The following is a 24741-nucleotide window of genomic DNA, read 5'->3' on the forward strand; positions in this document are numbered from 1 at the left end:
TTTCTCATGCATAATTAGGGTATTAATCTAAAATTCTAATTCTACTTCTACCAAACGATTCATAACCTAATTTAAGGACCTCACCTCAGTAATTTGATAACAAAACAAGAAATTGATGGAAATAGTGAAAATTTTGAGCTTCTCCAATTTTCCCCAAACCTTCTTGGTAGCCCTTTCTAGAATATCAGTGAAGACAGTGGCGACTCCAGGAATGTTAGAGAGCCTGGGCAAATTTTTGGAGACAATTTTATCAACCCAAATTTCGAATATAGAAATATTTAAATCCTATTTTTCAATATTTAATTTTGGAAGGAATTTTTTAACAAGCAAGAGTATAGCTATGTTTTCAACATAATCGATGTATAATATATTGCAGAACCAAAGTACTAGTTATTGAATACTATTGCAGAGACAAATCGATGTATAATAACAGAGAAAAACTTCCTTCATTGAATACTAATTATTTTCACTAACTGAATACTAATTCTTTGTGCATACCAAAGTACTACCTATTGCAGAACCAACCAAAACTACTTATTTATATAACCAAAACAGCTTATTTATATAATCACTTAACAATCAAAACAGCTTAATAAATTTAAAATTCAAAACAACACCAAATCATCAAACAAAGATTCTAGATTGAGAAGGTTAGGTTGTTAAAAATTAATTGCAGTATGTTAGTTTGCTTACCTCAAACGAGACGAAGAGAAAGAGTGAGAGCGGCGCGGTGAGCTGAGCAGTGGTGCGGCTGCGGCGGAAGATTGAACGGCGAGGTGAGGGAGAGAGACTGAGAGCAGTGAGAGAGGGATTGAGAGCGGCGGCCGGCGGGTGAGAGAGGAATTGAGAGCAGCGATTTTGAGAGAGAGGGATCGAGAAAGAGAAAGCAAATACTACTCTTCCTTCGTTTTGTGTTTTTGTTTTCATTTTAAAAAAAATAAAAATAAAAAATAAATAAATAAATAAAAGGGCAGCCCAGGCACGTGCCAGGCGGTATACTCGCCACTGAGTGAAGAGATATACTAGAAATGGAAGAAAAAGGATTTTGAGCCACGGGTGAGGTTCAAGGAAAAGCAGAGAGAGAGGATACGGAGAGAGTGTGGGTTCAAGAGAGTTCCCGAAAAGAATAGACAAATTTCTTTTTTCCCCGTTTTTGCATTCTTTCTTTCTTTATTATTATTATTATTATTATTATTATTATTATTATTATTATTATTATTATTATTATTATTATTATTATTATTATTATTATTATTATTATTATTATTTTAAAAGTCATGGTTTTACTTATATAAATAATGTCAACTTATTAAATTACCCTTAATTTAACCACTCAATCACATACATAACCTTAATATTCTATCTATTTACTAATGAGATTTTCTTTTATCATCCTAGGGCGCATCTACGAAATTACCAACGTAATTTATTATTATGTGTGTCTAATACCTTTATTATTATTTCTTTTATGGATTATTATTATATAATTTATATAATAGCAGTAATAATAATTAGTAGCATATTTTCTTGCTTTTTCTATTGGTTAGACACTGAGATTGTCTGATGGAGGGAGGGTGTTTGAAGTGAAATAAAGTGAGGTGGTGGCATTGTGATGGTAATAAGTTAAGTGTTTTGTAATGAATCCACTTGAATTGGTTTGATGATATTGACTTGAGACTTGGAAGTGCGCTCCTAGTTATCGGGTTTGATTCTCTCTAATGCTAATTTGAGTGGTATAATTTAAGTTTTGTTTTTTTATTTTAAAAAAAGTGTTTTGTAATTGAATGTTTGAAGTGGCAATTCAACAAATGAGTTAGGCTACCCATTGGAGATGAATTTTTTGAGTTACGGCTAGTGTTTTGCCTAAATGACTCGTTTATATAATATGTGTCTCATGTTGGCATTGACTAATTGTTGACTAATTGAAGTTTACATAAGAACCTAACTGAAAAATATAAATTACTTTAAGAACTTGATTTACACATTATTTTTTTAGTTCAGAGATCTGCAAATTAATTAAATCTTTTAAATAAAAAATGAATATCAAATAAATAATTTACAATTGGTTCCTCCATTGTCATGCATTTAATATGACTTTTGAGTCATTTTTTCAATGTTGGGTAAGAAGAGCGTACAATAAGAATAAGTAGACGATGTCGATAGAAGACGATTCGTGGGATCTTCCTCAAAGTCAAAGAAAAATAAAACTGAACCAAAGAAGTTATGTTCATGCATCTCAATCACCATAAACACTACAAACAAACTACACGCATAACACCACCAATCTATTATGTAGTTAAAATTAACAAAATTAATTATAAATATTAATAAATCATATACAATAGTTTTTTTTTTTGACACCGAAATCATATACAGTAGATGTTTCCTTATTTTCATGTATTTAATATGACTTTTGAAGTCATGCATATCATCGGTCACCAAGAACACCACCAACCATCTACACGCATAACACTACCAATATATTTTTAAAAGTGATCATTTTTTCTAATACTTCATATATTAAATCACTGTTAGATTTATAAAATGCATGTGATAATATATATATATATATATATATATATATATATATATTATAAATAGAATATAATTGCAGTAAATTCTAATTATTATTATATTTATGTATTATGTATCTATTATTTATCAAATAATTGATACTAAAATAAAACAATTGAATACAATTTTTTAATATTTCATATTTTTTAGACAAATTATAAATTTCAACAGTTGTCACATTAATTAAATTTAGATAAGAAAATTGTAAATATTTATTATTTATTTGATCTCTTATTTATCTTGTATATATTCTTTTGTATTTTTTACCTTCAACTTTTTGCACACATTGAGAAAATAAAAGATATTTGTGCAAATTCACGAGTACCTTACTAGTATAAAAAAAATTAGTACAAACTGATTATTTGATTATTTTGAAAAGTTTGATTTATTGACTTAGAGCCTGTTTGGATTAACTTATTTTTGAGTTTATGCAAACAGTTTATGCAATATAAATTAAGTTTTATGCTATTTTATAATTTTTCACTAGTGAAAATTGTATTTTTATAAGCTATTTTATCATAAACTACTTTGCCAAAATTATAATAATACATACAAATTTATTTATTTACATAAGTTGTTTTACATAAGCTCAAAAATAAACTAATCCAAACATACCCTTAAAATGTTTATAAGAGATGAAATTTAATATGACTCAAATAAATTTGAGAGGGTTAATTTATTTCAATTAATTTTTCCTTGAATTAAGTTTTTTACAAAAGTTATTGGTCGTTTAAACTCATAAAGTATCTAATTTCCAATTTAGCACAAAACAAAGCAAAAACACAGTTTTGACAATTTCACAAACACCTTGTATGCTCTTTGCGATAAGTTTAATTTCAATATTTAAGAGTCAAATTTCTACAAGTTACAATTTAGAAATCTTCTAATTAGGTTTAAGGAATATAGTAGTAGAAGATTCGACTCAACAAAATTCTCACAAGATAGAATTTATGCCATTCACAAAATTTAGACCACCATCATGGAGTCGACCACACCATCTTAGCCACATCTTCCATCAATCCAAAAAATAGGAGTGAGATATGTATTGATTGGAAGAAATAATTTTACAAGAGAAGAGTGATACAAAATCAAACTCAATGTTGAAGAAGACTATGTTCTTAAACTTTTTGATGACCCTTCTCTTGAAATCTTGTAATTAGCAATCCTTGTATGGCTGAATTCAAGTCGCAATAGAACTTGTACCATAATAACAAATTCTAAATTGGAATGAAAACCCAAGATTTTTCAATTAAAATCCCAAATCAATAATTTACAATTTTTAAGTTTCAACGTTATCTATCACGATTCACGAAACATCTAATAATCCATATGAACTAATCGTTATCTTAGAATTAAATCCCGAACAGTACGGTGCTTCAATGTTTTTTTATAGAGGTTATAAAATGTAAAGAAATGATAAAAAGCGAAGCAAATAATTTTTTTCCTATTTTCAGAAAATTTAGAGAAAACTAACAGCATGTATCAGATCATGCAAATCATGTATCGATACATGCAGTGCAGATTTCGGACTATACAGATTTGAGTTTGGGTATGACATGTATGTATGGATACATGATACGTTTGAATTTTTAAATTTCAAAACAGCTTCAGCATGTATCGATGCATGCATGCAGAGCACTTGTATATATACATACAAGCTTCAACCACCTTTAATATGGAAAACCTGGAACAACGTGTATCGGATCATACCGTTGCATCTATCCAAAAATAGAACCAATTTTTCTTAAAAACTTAGAAGAAGAAAAAAAAAAATATAGTCCTATGAGTGTTTAGCACTTAAAGAGAGTAAGAAAGAGAGATATCCAATATTGATATACATAAGGGTCATGCTAACATAATTCATAAGGGCACATATTAAAAGGGTCTTGCTAACGAGTGCCCCCGGGGCACTCTTTAAGCATTCCATTAAAAGAAACTTTTTATTCAAAAAATTAAACACTCCAATTTCCAATGCGTTGACTTTACGCATTTCCATAAAAATTCTATAAAAAACTTACTATTTAAGGGCTTAAAGAGTGCCCCGGGGACACTATTTAGCATTTGCCATATTAAAAATCTAAAGATAGTAATATTTTTCTAAAATTTGTGCACTTATAAAATGTTTAAAAGTTGAATCATATACACATATTTAAAAAAGTATTTTTATGAGGGATTTGAGTAATATGTAAGGTTCGATCTTTATTGACAATATATTGTAAAAAAAATAAAAAATTGTATTTCTTTAATTAGATTCTTAACATGAAATCTACTTCCCTATACATAAAGGGTGCTTCTATGGTGAGGTCAGTAAAATGGCCTCTTTAGTGAGGTCAATTGAATTGCCCAATAAAATTTTAAGTGATGCCACATCAGCTTTACATTGTAATGAAGGTACATGATAAGACTTTTTAATGAAAAGTTTAATTATTGCACACAAGTCCCTCATAAACTTAACAATTATTTAGAATAATTTACAAATTTACAAATAAAAACAAGTTTTAATTGTCATTTAAAATTAGTTAGATAAAAATTTACAATGTGTTTTATTTGACAAAATTTATTTTGTAATTGAAAACCCTAAAGCCGACCCATTCTTCATCCTCCATCGTATTGTTCTTTCTTCTTCATCCCTGAATTCCACCTGTTCTTCATCCTCCATCTTCTCCATCTTCTCCGTCGTGTTATCTTTGTACTTCATCTTCTCCATCGTATTCTTTTTTGTCCTCATAGACCGTTCGATCTTATTGTAACTCTTCCATTGTCGTTCTACTGGTTTGAAGCATTACTGCAACGTCGTCGTGTCCTGTCACAGATATGTTGTTCGCAAAATTATCTTTATTTTAATTTTCATTGAATTGGGGTATTTATTGTTAGCCAGAAAACGATCGATTTGGAATTAGGTTTGTATTTAAAATCGAAATTGATTTGTTACCCAGAAACGATCAATTTGGGGATTAGGGTTGTATTTAAAATTGACTATGATTGTAGTTGTTACCCAGAAAATTATGGAATTGGGGATTAGGGTTTGTATGTTTCAAATGATTAAATTCTGAATTTGAAGATATTATATTGAAAAGTTTAATCAAAAGTGAATGTGTAGTGTTTGATTTGAATTGGAAATTTACATGTTGATACTGTGTTAACACTTTGTATGTGTTTCATTTGAATAGCTGCTGTTGTGAAGTCAACTATGATTTCTCTACTGAGAAAACGCATGGTCTGATATTCTCAGTATAGAAAGGAAACAACGGAGAAAACAATTGACAAGTTTGAAGTTGAAGGGCTTAGCATAGGAAATTGTTGCATAGGAAATAGTTGCCTGTAAAATTGAGATAAGCTCAACTAGTTTATACAACAATGATCTATATTTAAGCTGAGTAATAATGTAAAGCATTGTGTTACAATTCAAGGTTATACAATGTACCTTAAAGCTTTGTAATTTGAGTTATACAATGATATCGTAGATAATGCCTTGTAATAGAGTTCAATTTTACATGCACGATCTTAACAAATGTATACATTCATATTTATATACAATGATAAATTTGTGATTGATTGCTTTTTATTGACTTGTTTTGTTAGATAGTAACATATGTTTCATTTTAATTTCAAACAGTTTGGATGAATATGCACCATAGAAGAGTTAGAGATGAAGGAGAGCAGGTGAAAGCTAACGTTAGGTTTCATTAGCCAGACAAAAGAGGTATGTTTAATATTTAAAGTCCAAAAATGTTATGTGTGTGTGTATGTGTTCATGTAACTTTTTCTTAGTGAGTTTTGAATTATGCTGGAGTACTCGTAATGTGTCAAAAAAATTAGTAGTTCCAAATTAGTAATGTACTAGTAATTTGCAAAATAATGTTATGTGTATAGCACAAACCCAAGTACTGGACAAAGTACTGTTTATATCCAAGATAATATCCAAACATAACATTGAAAATCAAACATAGAACGCAACCAACGTAACAGCCAAAACACTTGAAAAAACTGAAAATACAACCAATGTCGACACAAATATCGAAAACCACGACAGACATATCAAATTATCCAAATTACAACCCAAAATTCAAATTAAAAATCAAATCAAGCATAATGCCCCAAAGTTTCACGCCTTAACCACCATAGAACACAATTTCAAACTTTAACCAACGCCTTCCTTTTCTTCCACTGAACATCCCAATGTTTTGCAGCCCTCGACACGAGTTCATTCACCATCTCATTATTAGCTGATTGACAGATAAAAAGAGCTAGTTTCATCCTTGTGGCTGTAACAACCTGAGATTACAGTAATAAAAACAGTTAGTTAAATTAGAAATATAATTAGAGGGACAAAGTATAAGAAATAATATATAATGACCATTAGTTTAACTTACAGTTACGTTTTGATACTCATTCATGAATGCACACTCAATCATCCATTTTGCCACCCATACTCCACAGTCGTTTCTATAGGCAGTCATTACAAAGCAAGTGTTATACTCACAGGTAAAGTTCAATAAATTTAAAATATAAAAAGGGTTTTATGAGACGTACGAGCCTGGTCGCTGATGTGCGAGGCCAGTAGGCTGAATAAGGTTATAGTTTGTGATTAAATATTGATGCAACTTAGGATCCAGTACACCAATTGAATCATGAAGCAGTATTTTCTCCAGAAATATAGCCTGAGAATATTGGAAAACCAATTTTGAAAAAAAAAAGCATATATTTGAATGTAAAACTTAGTAGGTAACAATAAAGTATAGATAAAAATATATACCACTGTCATTATGGAATGACGTCTGTTATGATATCTTTCTTCAGTAGGCATAGAGTCCAACCATAAAAGTTTTCTATCCAACAAATCAACAACCAGTAGATACCAGTGTGATCCTTCGTCGTTTATAGGGATAAAAATCTGTAAACAATCTAATATTTAGTCATGCGAACATAATTATCAAAAGCTACTTAACAAATATTGTTGTAAAGTAAAATGTTAACCTTGGAAACATGACTTTTTGGTTTCAGGAAGTTATGTTGATATTTTACCCTAACTTGATCAGCTGATTGTTTGGATTCCAGAGCATATTGCTTAAAAAAAGATGTAATTTAAGTCAATAATTAATACTTAACAGATGTAAATTTAATAGTTGGGTTAGTGGCAATCACCGCAAAATCCGTAGGCATATACCAAACCCTCCTTGTTTTGCCCATTTTATCCTGAAGCCAATTTGATCTGGCAACTACTAGATTAAGAATCTGTACAGATAAATATAAATGATATTAGATATAAATTATATTAAACTTCTGTATGGAACATTGTAATTAAAAAAAAATATAACCTCTTGGTCAACAGGGCATCTAGGCATAAGAGACTTAAGTGTTTTCCTATCTCCAAAGACACCTGATGTAGTTCTAACCAGAACCTCATCACTACAAACAATAGTTGGTGTGCAATGTTAGTTATTATGAAATGCAATGTCATAAACAACTATAAATGCAGAATTATATGGTACAAAAAGACTGACCCCAGTAGCTGATGATCATCTTTCATAAAGATGTATGCAGCTGTGTAAGTACATATGTCGTTCAATTGCATTTTTTGAGTCGGTCGAAACGTCATTGGCATCCACTGTTATTAAATAGGTATAAAATTAAAACTGTGGTAAGTAAATAAAATTCATATAAAGGTTTGCTTTGTTGTAGTTAAAAAAAATGAAATTAGTTAAGTCTTACTTCAGGAATATAAAAAGGAACGTCGGCACCCTCGTATCCAAACGCACTTGTTGGATGGAAGTTTAAGTTAAAATCATGGTCATCATCTTGTTCTGGTTGACAGAATAGATTCCTCCTAATCCTGTCTAACTGATATGCATCAATAAAAACCTCTCCGTCATCGTTAGGCTTCATTTTTGGTGGGGCAGATGTTGTTCCCTTGGTCATATTAAAAATTGGCTTGGTTATTTTTCTAGCTGTTTCTGCCCGTTTTTTAACCGGACGTTTACGGTCCATCTCAGGAGTCGAGGCGGTGGACTCGTAATCTGTTTCGTTGTCGCTTTCATCGATCCTTCGGCTACTATTGTATTTACTGCACAAACAAATAAAGTCAGATGAACATACAAACCTAAAAAAACTACAACTAACCAGATGAACCCCTTATGAACCATTTGAACAAACCATTAGTGGTACATACAAACCCAAAAAAACTACAACTAACCATATGAACCCCTTATGGACCAGATGAACAAACCATTAGTGGTACATACAAACCTAAAAAACTACAACTAACCAGATGAACCCGTTATAAACCCTAAAAATGTAGTATGATACAAACTAATTAAAAATACGATACCAAACCTAAAAATTCAGTAAACATACTATCACAGGGTGTTGCTCTTAGTATGTGGTGTGTGACAGCTTTTGGGTTGTAGTCAAAACTTAAGTATTGTCTAAGTATTTGCAGATTTTTTAACTAAAAAATTTGTCCATATTTGTAGAGTTTAAAATGGTTCTGATTTAAAAAAATAAAGTATAGTTAAAAATGGTTCTGATTTATAAAAAGAAAGTAAAATTAGGGTTCATTAGCAAAATACATTGCCAAAGTCCCTAAGTTGAAGAATATAAGACGGAAGAGGAATGACAACAACCATAGGTAAAATATATCTGCAAACATTACCTGGATGATAGGTCAATAACCTTTTTTTCGAAGCTATCTTTGCGAGTTTCAGTCTCAGAGTAATGCTTACTAATTTCAATAGAGTGAGTGGTAGTCTTTGTTGTCATCTTAACTGTATTGTTTGTTGCATCTGTTTCAGGTATTTTTTGTTTGGTGCGTCTACTTGGCCTGGGAGGAGAAGGTCTTCTCATTTTGAAGAATATGAAGTTGAGAAGAGGAGCAGGTGTTTAGGATTGCAACTGAAGCTAGGAAGTAAAATTAAGTTGCTTTCTTCCTTTGTGTTGTAATCGAAATTAATGGTAACTGAACGGTTGGAGTTAATAGTAGGAGTTAATAGGTTGTAGGTTATTTTGGAAGTTGAAACATTTTGCTTGTGGCTTGTAAAACATGATTAGGGTAGGTTTTTGTGTGCTCAATGTAAATTGTAACATGGATTAGCGTGACTCAAAAATAATGAACTCTTCAATTTTCATTAGGTAAATGGAGGAATCACGTTTTGTTGTCAAGCTTTAAATAAAAAAATATATATATTTTTTTATTTTTTTACTATTATGTTATGGTATCTCGTTGGTTTATTTTTGTATAAATTGTGAATTTATAATAAATTGTCGAATATAAAAACAAAGTTTATTTTAGTGTTACGTAATTAGTATCAAATATATAAAAAAAATTTAATATAATTTTGTCCAATTTCGTATGTCATTTAAAATATTTAGTAGTTTTATTGTAAATTAAAAAAATAACCGGCTTAAATTTCGCCGACAACTGAAATTACATAAAAAGTTGGAAACATTCGATAGTTTTCAAATATAAGGACAATGAAACTACGTTGGCATATATAACGTTCGATATGATATATAAAGGCAATAAAATATAAAATGTCATTACACAAACTTTGTCATCCTGAATAGTACAGGGACACACAAATTACAGTAAACACAAATTAAAGTAAACAAACAATAAAACTACAATTAAACTAATAACTTCACATTCAAATCAACTTATGCTCCTCACCGTCATAGCATGGTCCTCATAGATATTGTATGTATTGAATTGTATACGATCTCCAACTTTAAATCCATTGATTCCCACAACCTCCGGCCAACCCCTCCAAATCGTAACGACGAACGGGTTCCTCTGATAACGCAACGAACACTTATATTTTTCTCCATTTGCTCCAATCATGGTAACCTCATCCAACATTGTGTACCACAAGTATTCCCCCATTTCCCTCGGTAACGTCTGCATCAAACAACATAAGTTATAATCATAATTTTGCAAATCGTAATTAAGTGAAACAAAAAATTATAATAACTGAACTGATTACCAACCAATTCTGGATCAATTTCAGCATCCTCTGTAATGGTCATTGTGAATGAAACAGCTTTTCGGAGAGATCGTGATTTGCTGTGCCAAGTAGGGAATTGGTCCGGAGTTATTCGGTTAAACGATGGAATGATCTGGAATTGATTTGTTCCCAAGTATTTGAAAAAAATCTGATGATGAGAATCGAATTCGTAGTAGGTTCTTAAAGTCATCCAACCATTGGTGATTTTTGGTACATCATCATAGTTGCTGAACTCAACCTCAAAGATCACACATTTGGAATTGTAGTTGAAGTCATACAGGCGCCAAACATTCCCCAGTTCATTTTTGTATTCTCTATAGAACTCTCGTTCGACCTCGGCCTCGACCTACATAATTGATAGACAATAGAAACTGATTTAAATCTGGTAGTAATTATCGTCTAACAAAACAAATCAATATAAGACCAACATAATTTTGCAGTAATGATTTTTACTTAACAGATAACAACAGTTTGGTAAATTTTGCAGTCCTAGAGACACTTTACGATTGGTTCATCAATTTTCCAGTCGTATAGACAACAATACAGGGTAAAATGTTCATGCGATTGTCTACAACGGAAAAAAAAATAAAAACTCTGTTTCGAACTCGCCCTCAACTTTCAAAATTGCTCTGTTTTTAGTCTATTGTGTGAGACACAAAAAGCTCTGTTTTTTACTCATGAAAACATAACATAATGTCAAAAAAACATAAAATCAATGGATGAAGGGATAAGGAAAAAATACCTCTCCTTTCACGTGAACCGTCATAAAATAACTTAGTGCTGGTCTCTGCATAACTTCAACAACATTTTCGGCCATTTTTTTCACAGATTTTTTGTAAGATCGATGAGAAACGGAGGGGATGAACTGAAAAAGAGAAATGGCCTTTGTTGGTAAGGTTGGTGGTTCGGCAGATGAAAAGAGAAGGTTTTGGCTAAGTGAGTTTCGATTACCAATGTGTGTAATAATGACATTGGTTTGTAAAATTAATTGGCGTGTTGTTTCATCGAAAAGAAGAGGAACCGGTTAGTTTGTACTCCATTAACGAGTAACAGTGTCTCTGAAACGTTGAATTGGTTAGATATAACAAACATTTACCCCTGGACGTGCTAAATATTAATTATCGTTGGATCCAAATTGTCTGTGATCTAAGGGTTATGATTAAACTGTTGACTTTGTGATTAAATGAGTGACTATGTGACTTGGCCACTAATAACCGTCTGATTAAATGGTTGTGTCTATGATTATTAGGTCATGCAAAAAACGTACAAAATGGTAAGTGTGTACTGGACGGTTTGTATTTACCCGGTGGAAACGGAGTAAATATCTAAGTCAGTAGCATTAGGGTAAAATGTTAAGTCAAAGCACCTAAAAAATTGAACTACTCCGGTTTCGAATTCAATAAATCTGTATTTACCCGGTGGAAACGAATTAAATATCTAAGTGTCGGTGTGGGTTTCGGACGAGGACACCGACACGTGTCTGAGACGGACACGCGTAATGTAAGGTGTGTCGGTGCTTCCTAATTCATAACTCAAATAACATAAAAAAAAACTTAATAATTAAAAAAAAATTATTAAATTTCAAATTCTGATCTTAATTTATTTTTAAAATATCTGCATTACTTCGTTTTTTTTTTAAATAAGATACTAACCTATGGCCTTATGTTGGGCTATTGGTCGTATGTGATTATACACCGAGCTATATTTGTATGAGTTCATAAGTGTCGGTGTGGATTTCGGACGAGGACACCGACACGTGTCTGACACGGACACGCGTAATGTAAGGTGTGTCGGTGCTTCCTAATTCATAACTCAAATAACATCAAAAAAGAAAACTAAATAATTAAAAATAAATTACAATTTTTCAATTGTCATTATAATCACAAACTACCAAAATACATGCAACATCGTCGGCAAACATCAAGTTTTCTAAAACGATACCCGGCAAACATCAAGTTTCACAAAATATAATCAAAATAGTAATAGTTACAAACTTTGAAATCAACTTAAATATCAATTTAAGCTCCTCACATAAAAGGTATGGTCATCATATATGTTAGATGTGTTGAATAGTAGGCGGTCTCCAACTTTAAATCCGTTAATGGCAACAACTTCCCTCCATCCCCTAATGATCGATACCACGAACGGATCCATTTGATACTGTAGCTCACACTTATGCTTTTCTCTGATTGTTCCAATAATATAGATCTCATCCAACATCGTGTCACTCAAGTACTCCCCCAAATCGTCTGGCAATATCTGCAACAGATAAAAGAAATTTGATAAGCATCAATTTGTCTCAAATTCGGATAATCAATTTAAACATTATCAAAAACAATTGGATTGAGATACCAACCAAATATGGAACAATTTCAGGATCATCCTTCATAGTAATTTCGAAGGTAACAGCTTTCCGGAGAGCTCGTGATTGGGTATGCCAAGTAGGGAATTTATCAGGTGTAATTGGGTCCTCTTTGGGAATGATCTGGAACTGACTGTTCCCCAAAAATTTGAAGAGAATTGGATGATGACCTTGAAAATTGTAATGTTCTCGTATAGTCATCCAACCGTCCGTAATTCTAAGGACATCATCATCATCGTTGAACTCTACGCAGAGTTGAAGACCTTTGGAATCAAACAGAAACCAAAATTCTCCCAACTCAGACTTACAGTTTTCATAAAAACTGCGTTCAACCTCGCCCTCGACCTAGAGAATAAATCGAAACAAATCATAGTTACCTTCATAGTTATTTACAAACCGAAACAAATCATAATTTATAGTACCTTAAAACAATAACCCAACACTAAATCAAACGAAAACAAATAAAATTAACATCACACATAACATGCTCTGTTTTTTGGCCAAAGATTTGTGACATGCTCTGTTTTTTTAATTTTTTTTAATCTAACTTGTCAAAATCATTGTAAGATCTAGACCCAGTTTCAAAACCAAATAAATCAACATATAACATGCTCTGTTTTCTAATCTATGGTTTGAACATCATGCAATTTTTAAAAAAATCATATTTATACTGTGTTTAACTTAAATATGATCGAAACGAAGAAATCAACGAAACATAGTACCAAACTTACCTCTCCTGCAACATGAACAGTCAAAAAATAATCCCTCGCTGGCTTTCGAAGAACATCGGCAAGAGTTTCCACCATTTTTTTCCCTTGATTATCGTCGCAGTGGGTTTGGTAAGACGGCCGGAAGTTGAAGGGAGAAGGAAAAAAGAAGAAAAAATGGCGTGTGAGAAAGTGGAGAAATGAAGGGACTGGTAGTGTCTTGGTAAGAGGAAGAACAGATTTTTGGGTAATTATCTTTCTCGGGAGAAGAAATATAATGGTTTGTAATGATGATTTTGGTTAGCAAAATTAATTGTGGTAAGGCGCCATGAAACGATTGGTACTGGAAAGTGGGAAGTAACACTGTATCAAATTACTCGTTTGAATCGTTTAATTGGTTTGGGTCTACAAACATTTACAGTGTTATGCAACACATGTTTTGGATCGTAGGATCAACATTTAATGTCATCTAATGGTTGACATTAAATAGTTTACTTTCTGACTTCCTAAAATAGTGACCATCCGATTAAAACGAATAGACATGGAACCTTGGATGATGTAAACGCGTTACCAGTTGTTGCATTGGATACATCACTCGTTTAATTTAAAATTGAAATTTAATACAAGAATTTTTTTTAATTTAAAATAATTAGTCGTTTGAAATTTAAAGTCAAAGAACCTAAAAAATTGAACTACTCCGATTTCGAAGTCATCCACGTGTTTTTACTCCGGTGAGTAAATATCTAAGTCATTAGCATTAGGGTCAAATGTTAAGTCTAAGAACCTAAAAAATTGAACTACTCCGATTTCGAAGTCATCCACGTGTTTTTACTCCGGTGAGTAAATATCTAAGTCATTAGCATTAGGGTCAAATGTTAAGTCTAACAACCTAAATTCCCATGTTGAATTTTTTTTACTATTCATGTGTATTTACTCCGGTGAGTAAATATCTAAGTCATTAGCATTAGGGTCAAATGTTAAGTCTAACAACCTAAAAAAATTGAACTACTCCGATTTCGAAGTCATCCACGTGTTTTTACTCCGGTGAGTAAATATCTAAGTCATTAGCATTAGGGTCAAATGTTAAGTCTAACAACCTAAAAAAATTGAACTACTCCGATTTCGAAGTCATCCACGTGTTTTTACTCCGGTGAGTAAATATCTAAGTCATTAGCATTAGGGTCAAATGTTAAGTCTAACAACCTAAATTCCCATGTTGAATTTTTTTTACTATTCATGTGTATTTACTCCGGTGAGTAAATATCTAAGTCATTAGCATTAGGGTCAAATGTTAAGTCAAAGAACCTAAAAAAATTGAACTACACCGATTTCGAAGTCATCCACGTGTTTTTACTCCGGTGAGTAAATATCTAAGTCATTAGCATTAGGGTCAAATGTTAAGTCAAAGAACCTAAATTCCCATGTTGAATTTTTTTTACTATTCACGTGTATTTACTCCGGTGAGTAAATATCTAAGTCATTAGCATTAGGGTCAAATGTTAAGTCTAACAACCTAAAAAAATTGAACTACTCCGATTTCGAAGTCATCCACGTGTTTTTACTCCGGTGAGTAAATATCTAAGTCATTAGCATTAGGGTCAAATGTTAAGTCAAAGAACCTAAATTCCCATGTTGAATTTTTTTTACTATTCACGTGTATTTACTCCGGTGAGTAAATATCTAAGTCATTAGCATTAGGGTCAAATGTTAAGTCTAACAACCTAAAAAAATTGAACTACACCGATTTCGAAGTCATCCACGTGTTTTTACTCCGGTGAGTAAATATCTAAGTCATTAGCATTAGGGTCAAATGTTAAGTCAAAGAACCTAAATTCCCATGTTGAATTTTTTTTACTATTCACGTGTATTTACTCCGGTGAGTAAATATCTAAGTCATTAGCATTAGGGTCAAATGTTAAGTCTAACAACCTAAAAAAATTGAACTACTCCGATTTCGAAGTCATCCACGTGTTTTTACTCCGGTGAGTAAATATCTAAGTCATTAGCATTAGGGTCAAATGTTAAGTCAAAGAACCTAAATTCCCATGTTGAATTTTTTTTACTATTCACGTGTATTTACTCCGGTGAGTAAATATCTAAGTCATTAGCATTAGGGTCAAATGTTAAGTCTAACAACCTAAAAAAATTGAACTACTCCGATTTCGAAGTCATCCACGTGTTTTTACTCCGGTGAGTAAATATCTAAGTCATTAGCATTAGGGTCAAATGTTAAGTCAAAGAACCTAAATTCCCATGTTGAATTTTTTTTACTATTCATGTGTATTTACTCCGGTGAGTAAATATCTAAGTCATTAGCATTAGGGTCAAATGTTAAGTCTAAGAACCTAAAAAAATTGAACTACTCCGATTTCGAAGTCATCCACGTGTTTTTACTCCGGTGAGTAAATATCTAAGTCATTAGCATTAGGGTCAAATGTTAAGTCTAACAACCTAAAAAAATTGAACTACTCCGATTTCGAAGTCATCCACGTGTTTTTACTCCGGTGAGTAAATATCTAAGTCATTAGCATTAGGGTCAAATGTTAAGTCTAAGAACCTAAAAAATTGAACTACTCCGATTTCGAAGTCATCCACGTGTTTTTACTCCGGTGAGTAAATATCTAAGTCATTAGCATTAGGGTCAAATGTTAAGTCTAACAACCTAAATTCCCATGTTGAATTTTTTTTACACTGTACGGTTTGTATTTACTCCGGTGAGTAAATATCTAAGTCATTAGCATTAGGGTCAAATGTTAAGTCAAAGAACCTAAATTCCCATGTTGAATTTTTTTTTAAATTTTTACTATTCACGTTAAAAATTTAAAAAATTAAGTACAAACAAACACACACCTGCGTGGAAACCAAAAAGTTTTCTTCCAAACAGGTACTATTACCACACCACATATGCGTGGAAACCAAAAAGGCTTCCTTTTGTTGGAATAGATATCATTCATCATTGCAACCTAAAAAAACTTTTTCATTCTCCAACAAAGGGAACCACTTCATCGTGTGAAACCCTTACCATTCTTGTTAAGCGTCCGAGGCGGAAAAACGGAGCAACCGGCGCAACGACAACGAATGGCGTCCTCGTCCAGACAAAGGTTTGTCCTTCTTACTTTTTGTCATCGTTTTTGTTATCGATTTACATCCTATTTGTGTTCTTTGTTGTCGTTGGTTTCATTGATACTGTTCGTATCTACTAAGTTCATTCATGAGTAAATTCCTAAGTAGGAGAATTGCTTCGTTATTGTTTATAAAGACTTAGTTACATGATAAAGTGATTTGAGAGTAAATGCATTTAACAAGATCTGCATGTTGATAAAGTGATTTGATAGTAGATTTTTTTTTTTTTTTTTTAAACGATGTTTATTTACCTTCAATTACCAAGATCTGAAACGTTGATGCTATGTTATACTTCCAATGTGTTGTCTTATTTGTAAACGATGTTATCATTATCAGACGTTGTTGGTGATTATTGGTTATGTCCTGTGTTCATGCACTGGTACTATATGATGATGTTGTTTATTTATGTTGATTTAGGAATGTAAGTATGAACCCAGTCAAACCAGAGCCTGTTGACGTAATATGGTTAAGTTCAGATGACGAAGGTGATAATGTTTATCAGAGGTCTCAGAGGTTTGAGAGGAGGGTTGCTAATAGGGATGCTAATAGGGATGCTAATAGGGTTGCTAATAGTGTTGCTAACAATGTTGCTCAAAGGACTGCTAACAATGTTGCTCAAAGGACTGCTAACAATGTTGCTAACAATGCTGGTAAGAGGAGGGTGGATAACAATGTTGCTCAAAGAGTGATTAAGGACAGGAATGAAATCTGTGAATGGATAACACAAGTTACACCAGCTATGCAGAATTTGAAGAGGAAACAAACACTGGTATTAGTTCACATTTGGTGCATTCTCAATTATGTATCACTTGTTATTTACTTTGCCTTACTGACTAATAATCTTGATTATCTTATATTTGGTACAGCACATTCCTGCGTGGGTTGTGAAGCGTGCTCTAAAAGACAAGTGCGACATTTACTTGCGATCTGCAGAGACGAAACGTACATATGAATGTGCTATTTTGGATCCGGGACGCTCGTCGCAGAGATACATTGGAGATGGTTGGTATGACTTTGTTGAAGTGCACAGGCCTAAAGTTGGTGACGTCCTCCACTTTTCTCTGAAACCACCTTATAAGTTAATGGTTGTTTCATTGATGCGCCAGAAGCCTCGCACCCGCTGAATTGATGCCCAGATGGATCAATGTTTGATATCCTCGTCCAAACTGTTTGCTACTGTTTAATTAGCTCTTGTTAAGTACTTATGTTTGTTTTAAGTAGTTGTTGAACTTTTTAATTGTAAAAATGCTACTTTTATCAGTAGCCAGACATCAGTTGACGATCACATACGTGTTCGTCGACATATGCAATTTCAATTCTATTTTAAAAAGTTTCGTTTTATTATTATCGTTTAAGTTACGATACATATGGCGTGATTCGTTATTATTTGGCGTAAGTCGTTATTATTTAGCTTGCTTACCCTTTGTGTGGTTGAGGCATTTGTTCCACTAGTTTTCAAAGAGTTAAACATTTGATTTAATGAAACACTAAGTAAACTGGAATTTCATTCAGTTTTGGAAGTTTAAGAGCTATAATTACTTGATACCCATAATGAATGAATTCCATCGAAAAACTTTATGTCCAGATAAAGCTTGTTAAATAGGTTTGCTTTTTTCAAATTTACTCATGTTTAGAAGTTGAAACACGCAATAATTACTCCACAGCAGCCCTATAAGCACTCCACAAATCCTATAATCCAGCTAACCAATCCTATAATCACGCTAACCAATCCTATGTCTTATCCCTATAATTACTAGTTTTTCAGTTTTGGAAGTTGAAACACACAATAATCAATTCACAACCATTGCATCACTCTAACCAATCCTATTCCTATCAGTTTTGGAAGTTGAACACACAATAATCAATTCACAACCCTATAATCACTCTAACTAATCCTATTCCTTATCACTTATCACGGTTGGAACAAAAAAGAAAAAAGAGAAAAAACAACAATCCATCAATATTTTTCTGAGATTAGAATCGTTATTAAAAAAAAAAATTACATTAATTAGGTAAACATTTTAACATAAAAAAAGAAAATAACCCAAGAACAAATCAACAAATTCCTAAACATCTTTGCTGTCGATCTCTCGTTTTGTAGTTTCATCTTCATCTTCTCTCCCTTATTGAATTGAATTTCTTTAACAATTGAAACCACATCTTTGAACAACTCTGAGCATGTGCAACCACGACTGGGTTGAGTTTGTGATTCACGAACATTTGGACTAGCAGTTGGACGCACATAGGGAGGGTGGCCTTCAATTTCATCATCCCATATGAAAAGATTACAACTTCGAGCTCCCTGAAAATTATATTTCAATCATCAAAATGTTATACTCACCAAATTAAATCATGATCGAAATAGATCTACCAAGTATAAAACGATCTGTTAGCAAACCTACCCCATGAGTTCGACATTTCCAATATCTACGCTTAGGATTTTCGCCTGAATTGGATATGTACAACCTCATTGGATTTTTGCAACCACATTCTGGGATTTCGACTGCCATTGAATTTGCAACAGATGAAGAAGACATTGTTGGGACAAATTGCGAAATTAGGGATTTTTGGGAAACAATAAATCTGTATTTCGAATTGGATGGAGAGAAGAGATGAGTATTGGGAAACTAGGGTTTTCGAAACATTAATGAATGAGAGGTCTTTATAGCCGTATTTGAAACTATGTCTGGGTGCAGAGCATGCGTCAAATAAACATAATTATATCAACACAAATGAAAACTTTACAAAAGAATTAATGACAGCCTAGTGGTAGTGTTGACCGTTCAATTCATGTAGATCTCGAGTTCGAAACTGGTTGGTGCCATTTTTGTTATTTTTTTTCTTTACAAAATAACATTAAATAACCGAATGTTGCAAACATGACTCAAACCTGCGTTATACTGGTATAAAAGCCAATTTTATAAGCTTTCTAAACATGTAACTCATATTAAAGCATAAATAACAGTCATGAATCACTATTGTACCAATTTCTCCAAGTAAATCAAAACAAACATGAAATCCCAAACAATTTATCCACAAACATAATTAAACCAGAATTGTACATCAACATTATCAAAATGCATTCAATTATACTACTACTAAAATACTCAATCATCAGTAGCAGCCTTTTCAACTTGTTGTAGCAGACTGTAGCACGAACGTGAAGATTGCCCGACACTCTGTTGTAGCATACCGTAGCACGAACTTGCAGTTTGCCCAACACTCATTCCATACATTGGGTATACGGGTTGCAAATGCATTGGTTGAAACATTTGAGGTACCATCGGCATAACAGGTTGAACTCCACACATTGCATTTAAATGTCTGCTTGTGCCTGTAACATCCATCTGTGCTTGGAAATGCATTTGATTGTAACATCCATTTGTGTCTGCTTGTGTTGTCACTGTGGCCTTAGCGCCACGGTGTATCGGTGGACGTGAACCCTTCTTTTGCACACTTCTGTCAACATTGCAGGTTGCTTTTCTTTTCTTTTTCTGATTATAAAAAAATAATGACAAAATAAATTTTAATTAAATTTCACATAATAACACAAAATATTTAATAAAACATATTATACCTCATCCATTTGGCTTATAGCATCAGATATCGACACCGACTGCAAATCAACTATTGGTTCTGTCGCTTTTTGTGTACCCTGCAAGTTTAAACATATCAACTATAATGTTTAATAACAAATCAAACAGTAACTATAACTAAGTAATCACGAGTTATTGAAATAACCTCGGAACATGTCCTCGCATTATGAGTTGTAGCGTTGCATTTTCCACATCGCCTGACAGATTTTGGTTCTTTCTTTTTTTTCTTTGGAGCACCTTTACTCTTAACCGCCACCGGATCACCGACTGCTGGATTTTGTGTCCCAATAATAGGATCATCATTAATGCAGTACTTTTTTTGTAATTTCATAATGTCATCCAAAATTTGGCCATACACACCATTCTTTTTTGCAGCTTCTTTGCAAAAACTTGTAAAGGCCGAACAATATGCACCAAAACGAGCTTCCTCAACTACGTTCGAATCAACATCACCATTACATTCCATGTTGTTCAAATACTCAATTTTGGCATCCTTGGTCCATCGCGACAATACCAAGGGCCTAGGAATATGATCAACATGTTCATCCTTCATGACATAAAATATATGAGAACATGGAACACCGCGAGAATCAAACAACTTACACGAACATTGCAATGTGGTACCATCAAATACAACTTTCCTTTCATATGTATCGTTACAAAATTTTGTTAATGTATAAATCTTTGTATCCCCGTGATCACTTTTATGCTTAACTATCAATGCACCAGCCTTCAGAATTTGCTCTTTAACTTCTTTGAAAATCTCCGCAGTATAAGTATTGGCGGCATCACTCTCAATCACACGCAGTTGAGTTGTCAACACAGGTACCGTAAACTTTGACTTAAAATCAGCTTCCAATTCATTATTTCTGTAATCTCTCAAAACCTGATCAAAATTATGCATGAATTCAAAAATGCAGCCTTTCGTCCTGACATAAGTCTTTATTATTGCATTAACAGCTTCACATTGAGACGTAGTCCTTATACGTCCAAAAAACTGATCACGTAGATATCCAGTTGCCCATAGTGACCTATTCTCATAAGTTTTGACAACCCATGGATGTTGTTCCACTTCAGTTTCTTTAATTAGCTCTGACCAATACTCTTCAAATTCATCCTTTGTGAAATTTGAGTACATGGCTTTTTGAAAACCGTCCAAAAATTCTGGATTATCTTTCACATTCTCAACTGCATTCTTATTCAAATGCCAAGCACATAACCTGTGGGTGGCATCGGGAAAAATCTGTTTTATGGCCTCCCTCATTGCCCCATCTCCATCTGTTACCACTGCTTTTGGTTGTTTACCTTCCATGCACTCTAAAAAACAATTCAACACCCACTTGTACGTCTCCGTCGTTTCATCTGCTACCAATGCAGCACCAAAAATTACTGTCTGAGAATGGTGGTTACACCCTGAAAATACAACCAATGGATAGTTGTATTTATTCCTCCGGTAAGTCGTGTCAAAGGCAAGCACATCACCAAAACAAAAGTAGTCTGATCTGCTACTGCCATCAGCCCAAAATAGAGACCTCATTCGTCCATTACTATTGTCGACGGCATACTCAGCATATAGCATGGGATCAGTAGACGACTTTACATTAAGATAATTTAAAGAAGCGACAACATCACCATCTTTAATACACTCACGCATTTTTTTATCAAAATAATTGTACAAATCTTTCTTTGTAAATCCAACACTAGCATATCCACCCTTCTGGGCAATCATGTACCCCATTATATGACAAGTTCTAATTCCACGTGTTTGAAGACCATCAATCTGAGCCTTATCTGCTTCAGATATTTTACGATAAACAGGGTGCAGGTGAACAAACCTAGCTGGGGTTAATTCATGGTTATGACACTCTACGAAAGCAGTAACTACATATCTATCCTTTTGTTTTCTGTATTGCACACGAAACCTAGCTTCACAATTTGTACGGTTCAAACGTCTATGTTCTACTTTCCTATCTAACCTGGTTAAATGTTTCTTCTCTCTTAAACCATGTCTGTTGCAAACAAACTGCTTCATTTGTGTTACTTTATTACCATCTAACTCTTTTATCCTACTAGAAGCTTTCCTAATAGCAAAACCCTTACATTTACCATACCGGTAATAAAATTCATAAGCTTCACTAACAGTAGCAAATTCCATGGCTCGAATCTCATCAGAAGTAATTGAATCAAAATTTACCTCACTATGAACTGCAGCTCCAATATTATCAGATGCATCTTCGCCAGTCTCTGAACTTTCAGTCTCTGACCTTTCATCCCCACTGGATCCTGAATAACTGTCATCCTCGTCGGCATTCGATTCTAAATCATACGTATCAGTACCTTTAGTGGAATGAAGGTCTCTGGACTCAACGTCAACAGATTCGTCGGTGTGTTCCATATCTATATCATGAATTAACACAATATGTCAAACAACATAAATATTCATCGAAGTATTCCACATCTATATCCCTAATTCCCAAATTTTATTATTTTTTGAATTGTAAACCCTAATTCCCAAATTACCTGAATGTCGCACTTGTCGCCCTCGATTGTATATTTATGGTCGGAGATTCAATGCGATAACATCAATGGCTAGCTCGTATGCAGTGTTGTTAAGAATGGAAAAGTTCAGTTGATTCAACAATGGCGGACGAAGGTTGGGTGGTGAGGTGAGATATTACGATGTTGATGAACAGAAGAATGAAGAAGATGAATATTTTCTTTATAATTTGCGTTTTGATAATTTGATTTTTACAACATCATTATAATTAATAAAACAATATTAATGTTGATGTAATTTACATAAATGTTGAGATAATTTATGTAACAATTTTAATGGTAGGGACTTATTTGCAATTTTAATAGATGTGGAGATGCATGGTAAGTGACATGCATTGTATTATCCTATGTGGCAGTTGAATAAGTCCACTTACTTTTCTATTGGCCACAGTGGCGATCTCACCAAAGAGGCCATTTTACTGACCTCACGCTAGAATTTTCCATACATAAAATCTACTTCTATATAATGGAACAAAATTGGTTCTAAAATTCTTAGCTTATGTTAAAAAAGTTTTGATAATAACAAAAGTATTAAATGCACAATTGATAGTACTTATATATATTGTGAAGTGTGCGCAGGATCACAAATACAAATTCATGATCTCTCAGAATATTAGTATATTGAAACGAAGATAAAATCTGAAGACTCTAAGAGGCAACCTAGATATACAAGTTATGAAGACCTTCAGAAGCAATGTTAGTCAGAAGGTAGAGACCTTTAGAAGCAACGTGATTTCAGAAGACAGAAGAAAGTCATATACATATGAAGAATGCCTATTTGCCAGAAATCTCTATGTGTTCATCTCTCTTTCTCTAACTCTCTTTAATTGTGTTTTAACTTGTTTTAATTCGCTGCTCAACACACCTCTTAAGCTTTTCTCTTTTGAAAAAGTTGAAGAATTCTAAAAACACAATTCAACGTCCCATTTTTGTATTTTTCACACCTTCATTATCACTATCCTAGTTATCCTAATTTTGACATCATGCAAAACACGTGCTATATATCAAAGAAAAAATGCACCCACAGTGAAAGATCTCATCGATAAGATTGCGGTTGCAAAGAAGGGGGATATACAATTATTGTATACTCCCTCTGGTCACATTTATAAGCAAAAAGACACTTTAAATTTTGGTCACTATATATTATAAGGAAATTAGGAAAAGTTAATTACTTTTAAACTAGTTAATACTACTATTCCTAATATACCCTTATTTAATTCTATTTTTTTAGGCATTTATTTTATTTTTACACGTTTACACTTTTCAAAAGGGGTAATATAGTAAATTAAACTCATGTTTTGTATTAAATCAAGAAAATTAACTACACTTAACTAAATTTCTTGGACACCGTTTAAACAATTTTGTTTGTTAATATTTATGACCGGAGGGAGTATCTGTTATGTTTAAGTATTTTTTCTTGCATCTCAGATTTCCTATTGCAAAACCATTCTTAAATTTTAAGAAAGAGAGCTGCTATATATGCAGCGAAACATTTTTCACGAATTTTTCCACGAAGCGCGTGGACATGCTTTTTCTTTTATTCACTAAACGCGTGGTCGGCACACAAAACATCATGCTTTTCCAAAAAAAAAAAGAGAAAACCCCAAGTACGACGACGGTGACGGTCCAAGTTCAACCACCAGCGGCAAGACGGTCTGACTTGTCGTCTTTGGTGCTGAGATTCACTGCTTGTATGATCTCACTCCTTCACCAGCTAAAGACTCCATTGGCTCTTGATTATTGAACTTGAATTCTTTTCTTAGGTTAGGGAAAAACTGTTCTCAGTTTAATACTATAGAGATGATTAATTGATTATGAAAGTT

General features: G+C 33.0%; 4 protein-coding genes and 1 long non-coding RNA gene across 6 annotated transcripts in view; 2 read left to right on the top strand and 3 right to left on the bottom strand.

Moving 5' to 3' along the window:
• Positions 1-1122, bottom strand: part of LOC123921679 (ADP-ribosylation factor-like protein 2) — a 7177-nt gene extending 6055 nt beyond the window's left edge. Inside the window, exons 1-2 of one of the 2 annotated variants that reach the window (XM_045974321.1) lie at positions 694-889; positions 85-223 (exon numbers count right to left, since the gene is read on the bottom strand). Coding sequence is in view for 1 of the 2 variants with exons in the window: in XM_045974320.1 (XP_045830276.1) it covers positions 694-927 (234 nt within the window). In the remaining variant the exon portion in view is untranslated. Of the gene's footprint in view, positions 1-84; positions 224-693 lie in introns of both variants that reach the window. The other variant, XM_045974320.1, reaches the window with a different exon arrangement.
• Positions 1123-4862: 3740 nt separating this feature from the next.
• LOC123923561 lies at positions 4863-6139 on the top strand. The gene is made up of 2 exons (XR_006814422.1): positions 4863-4965; positions 5745-6139. It is a non-coding gene; the product is annotated as an uncharacterized LOC123923561 (long non-coding RNA).
• Positions 6140-16586: 10447 nt separating this feature from the next.
• On the top strand, positions 16587-17890 carry LOC123922809. Its single transcript, XM_045975496.1, has 3 exons — positions 16587-16744; positions 17184-17535; positions 17633-17890. The coding sequence occupies exons 1-3, from the start codon at positions 16722-16724 to the stop codon at positions 17888-17890; spliced, it is 633 nt and encodes a 210-aa protein (XP_045831452.1). The 5' UTR covers positions 16587-16721.
• A 1817-nt stretch (positions 17891-19707) lies between these two features.
• LOC123919501 (protein FAR1-RELATED SEQUENCE 5-like) lies at positions 19708-21803 on the bottom strand. Its single transcript, XM_045971419.1, has 3 exons — positions 20508-21803; positions 20344-20421; positions 19708-20260 (listed from the first exon to the last, which is right to left on the bottom strand). The coding sequence occupies exons 1-3, from the start codon at positions 21672-21674 to the stop codon at positions 19874-19876; spliced, it is 1632 nt and encodes a 543-aa protein (XP_045827375.1). The 5' UTR covers positions 21675-21803; the 3' UTR covers positions 19708-19873.
• On the bottom strand, positions 21769-23355 carry LOC123922810 (protein FAR1-RELATED SEQUENCE 5-like). The gene is made up of 3 exons (XM_045975497.1): positions 22883-23355; positions 21895-22759; positions 21769-21775 (listed from the first exon to the last, which is right to left on the bottom strand). Exons 2-3 carry the CDS (start codon positions 22755-22757, stop codon positions 21769-21771), a joined length of 870 nt encoding a protein of 289 aa, XP_045831453.1. The 5' UTR covers positions 22758-22759; positions 22883-23355.
• Positions 23356-24741: the final 1386 nt, after the last annotated feature.

Source organism: Trifolium pratense, linkage group LG4 (assembly GCF_020283565.1).
Source record: "Trifolium pratense cultivar HEN17-A07 linkage group LG4, ARS_RC_1.1, whole genome shotgun sequence".
NCBI lineage: Eukaryota > Viridiplantae > Streptophyta > Magnoliopsida > Fabales > Fabaceae > Trifolium > Trifolium pratense.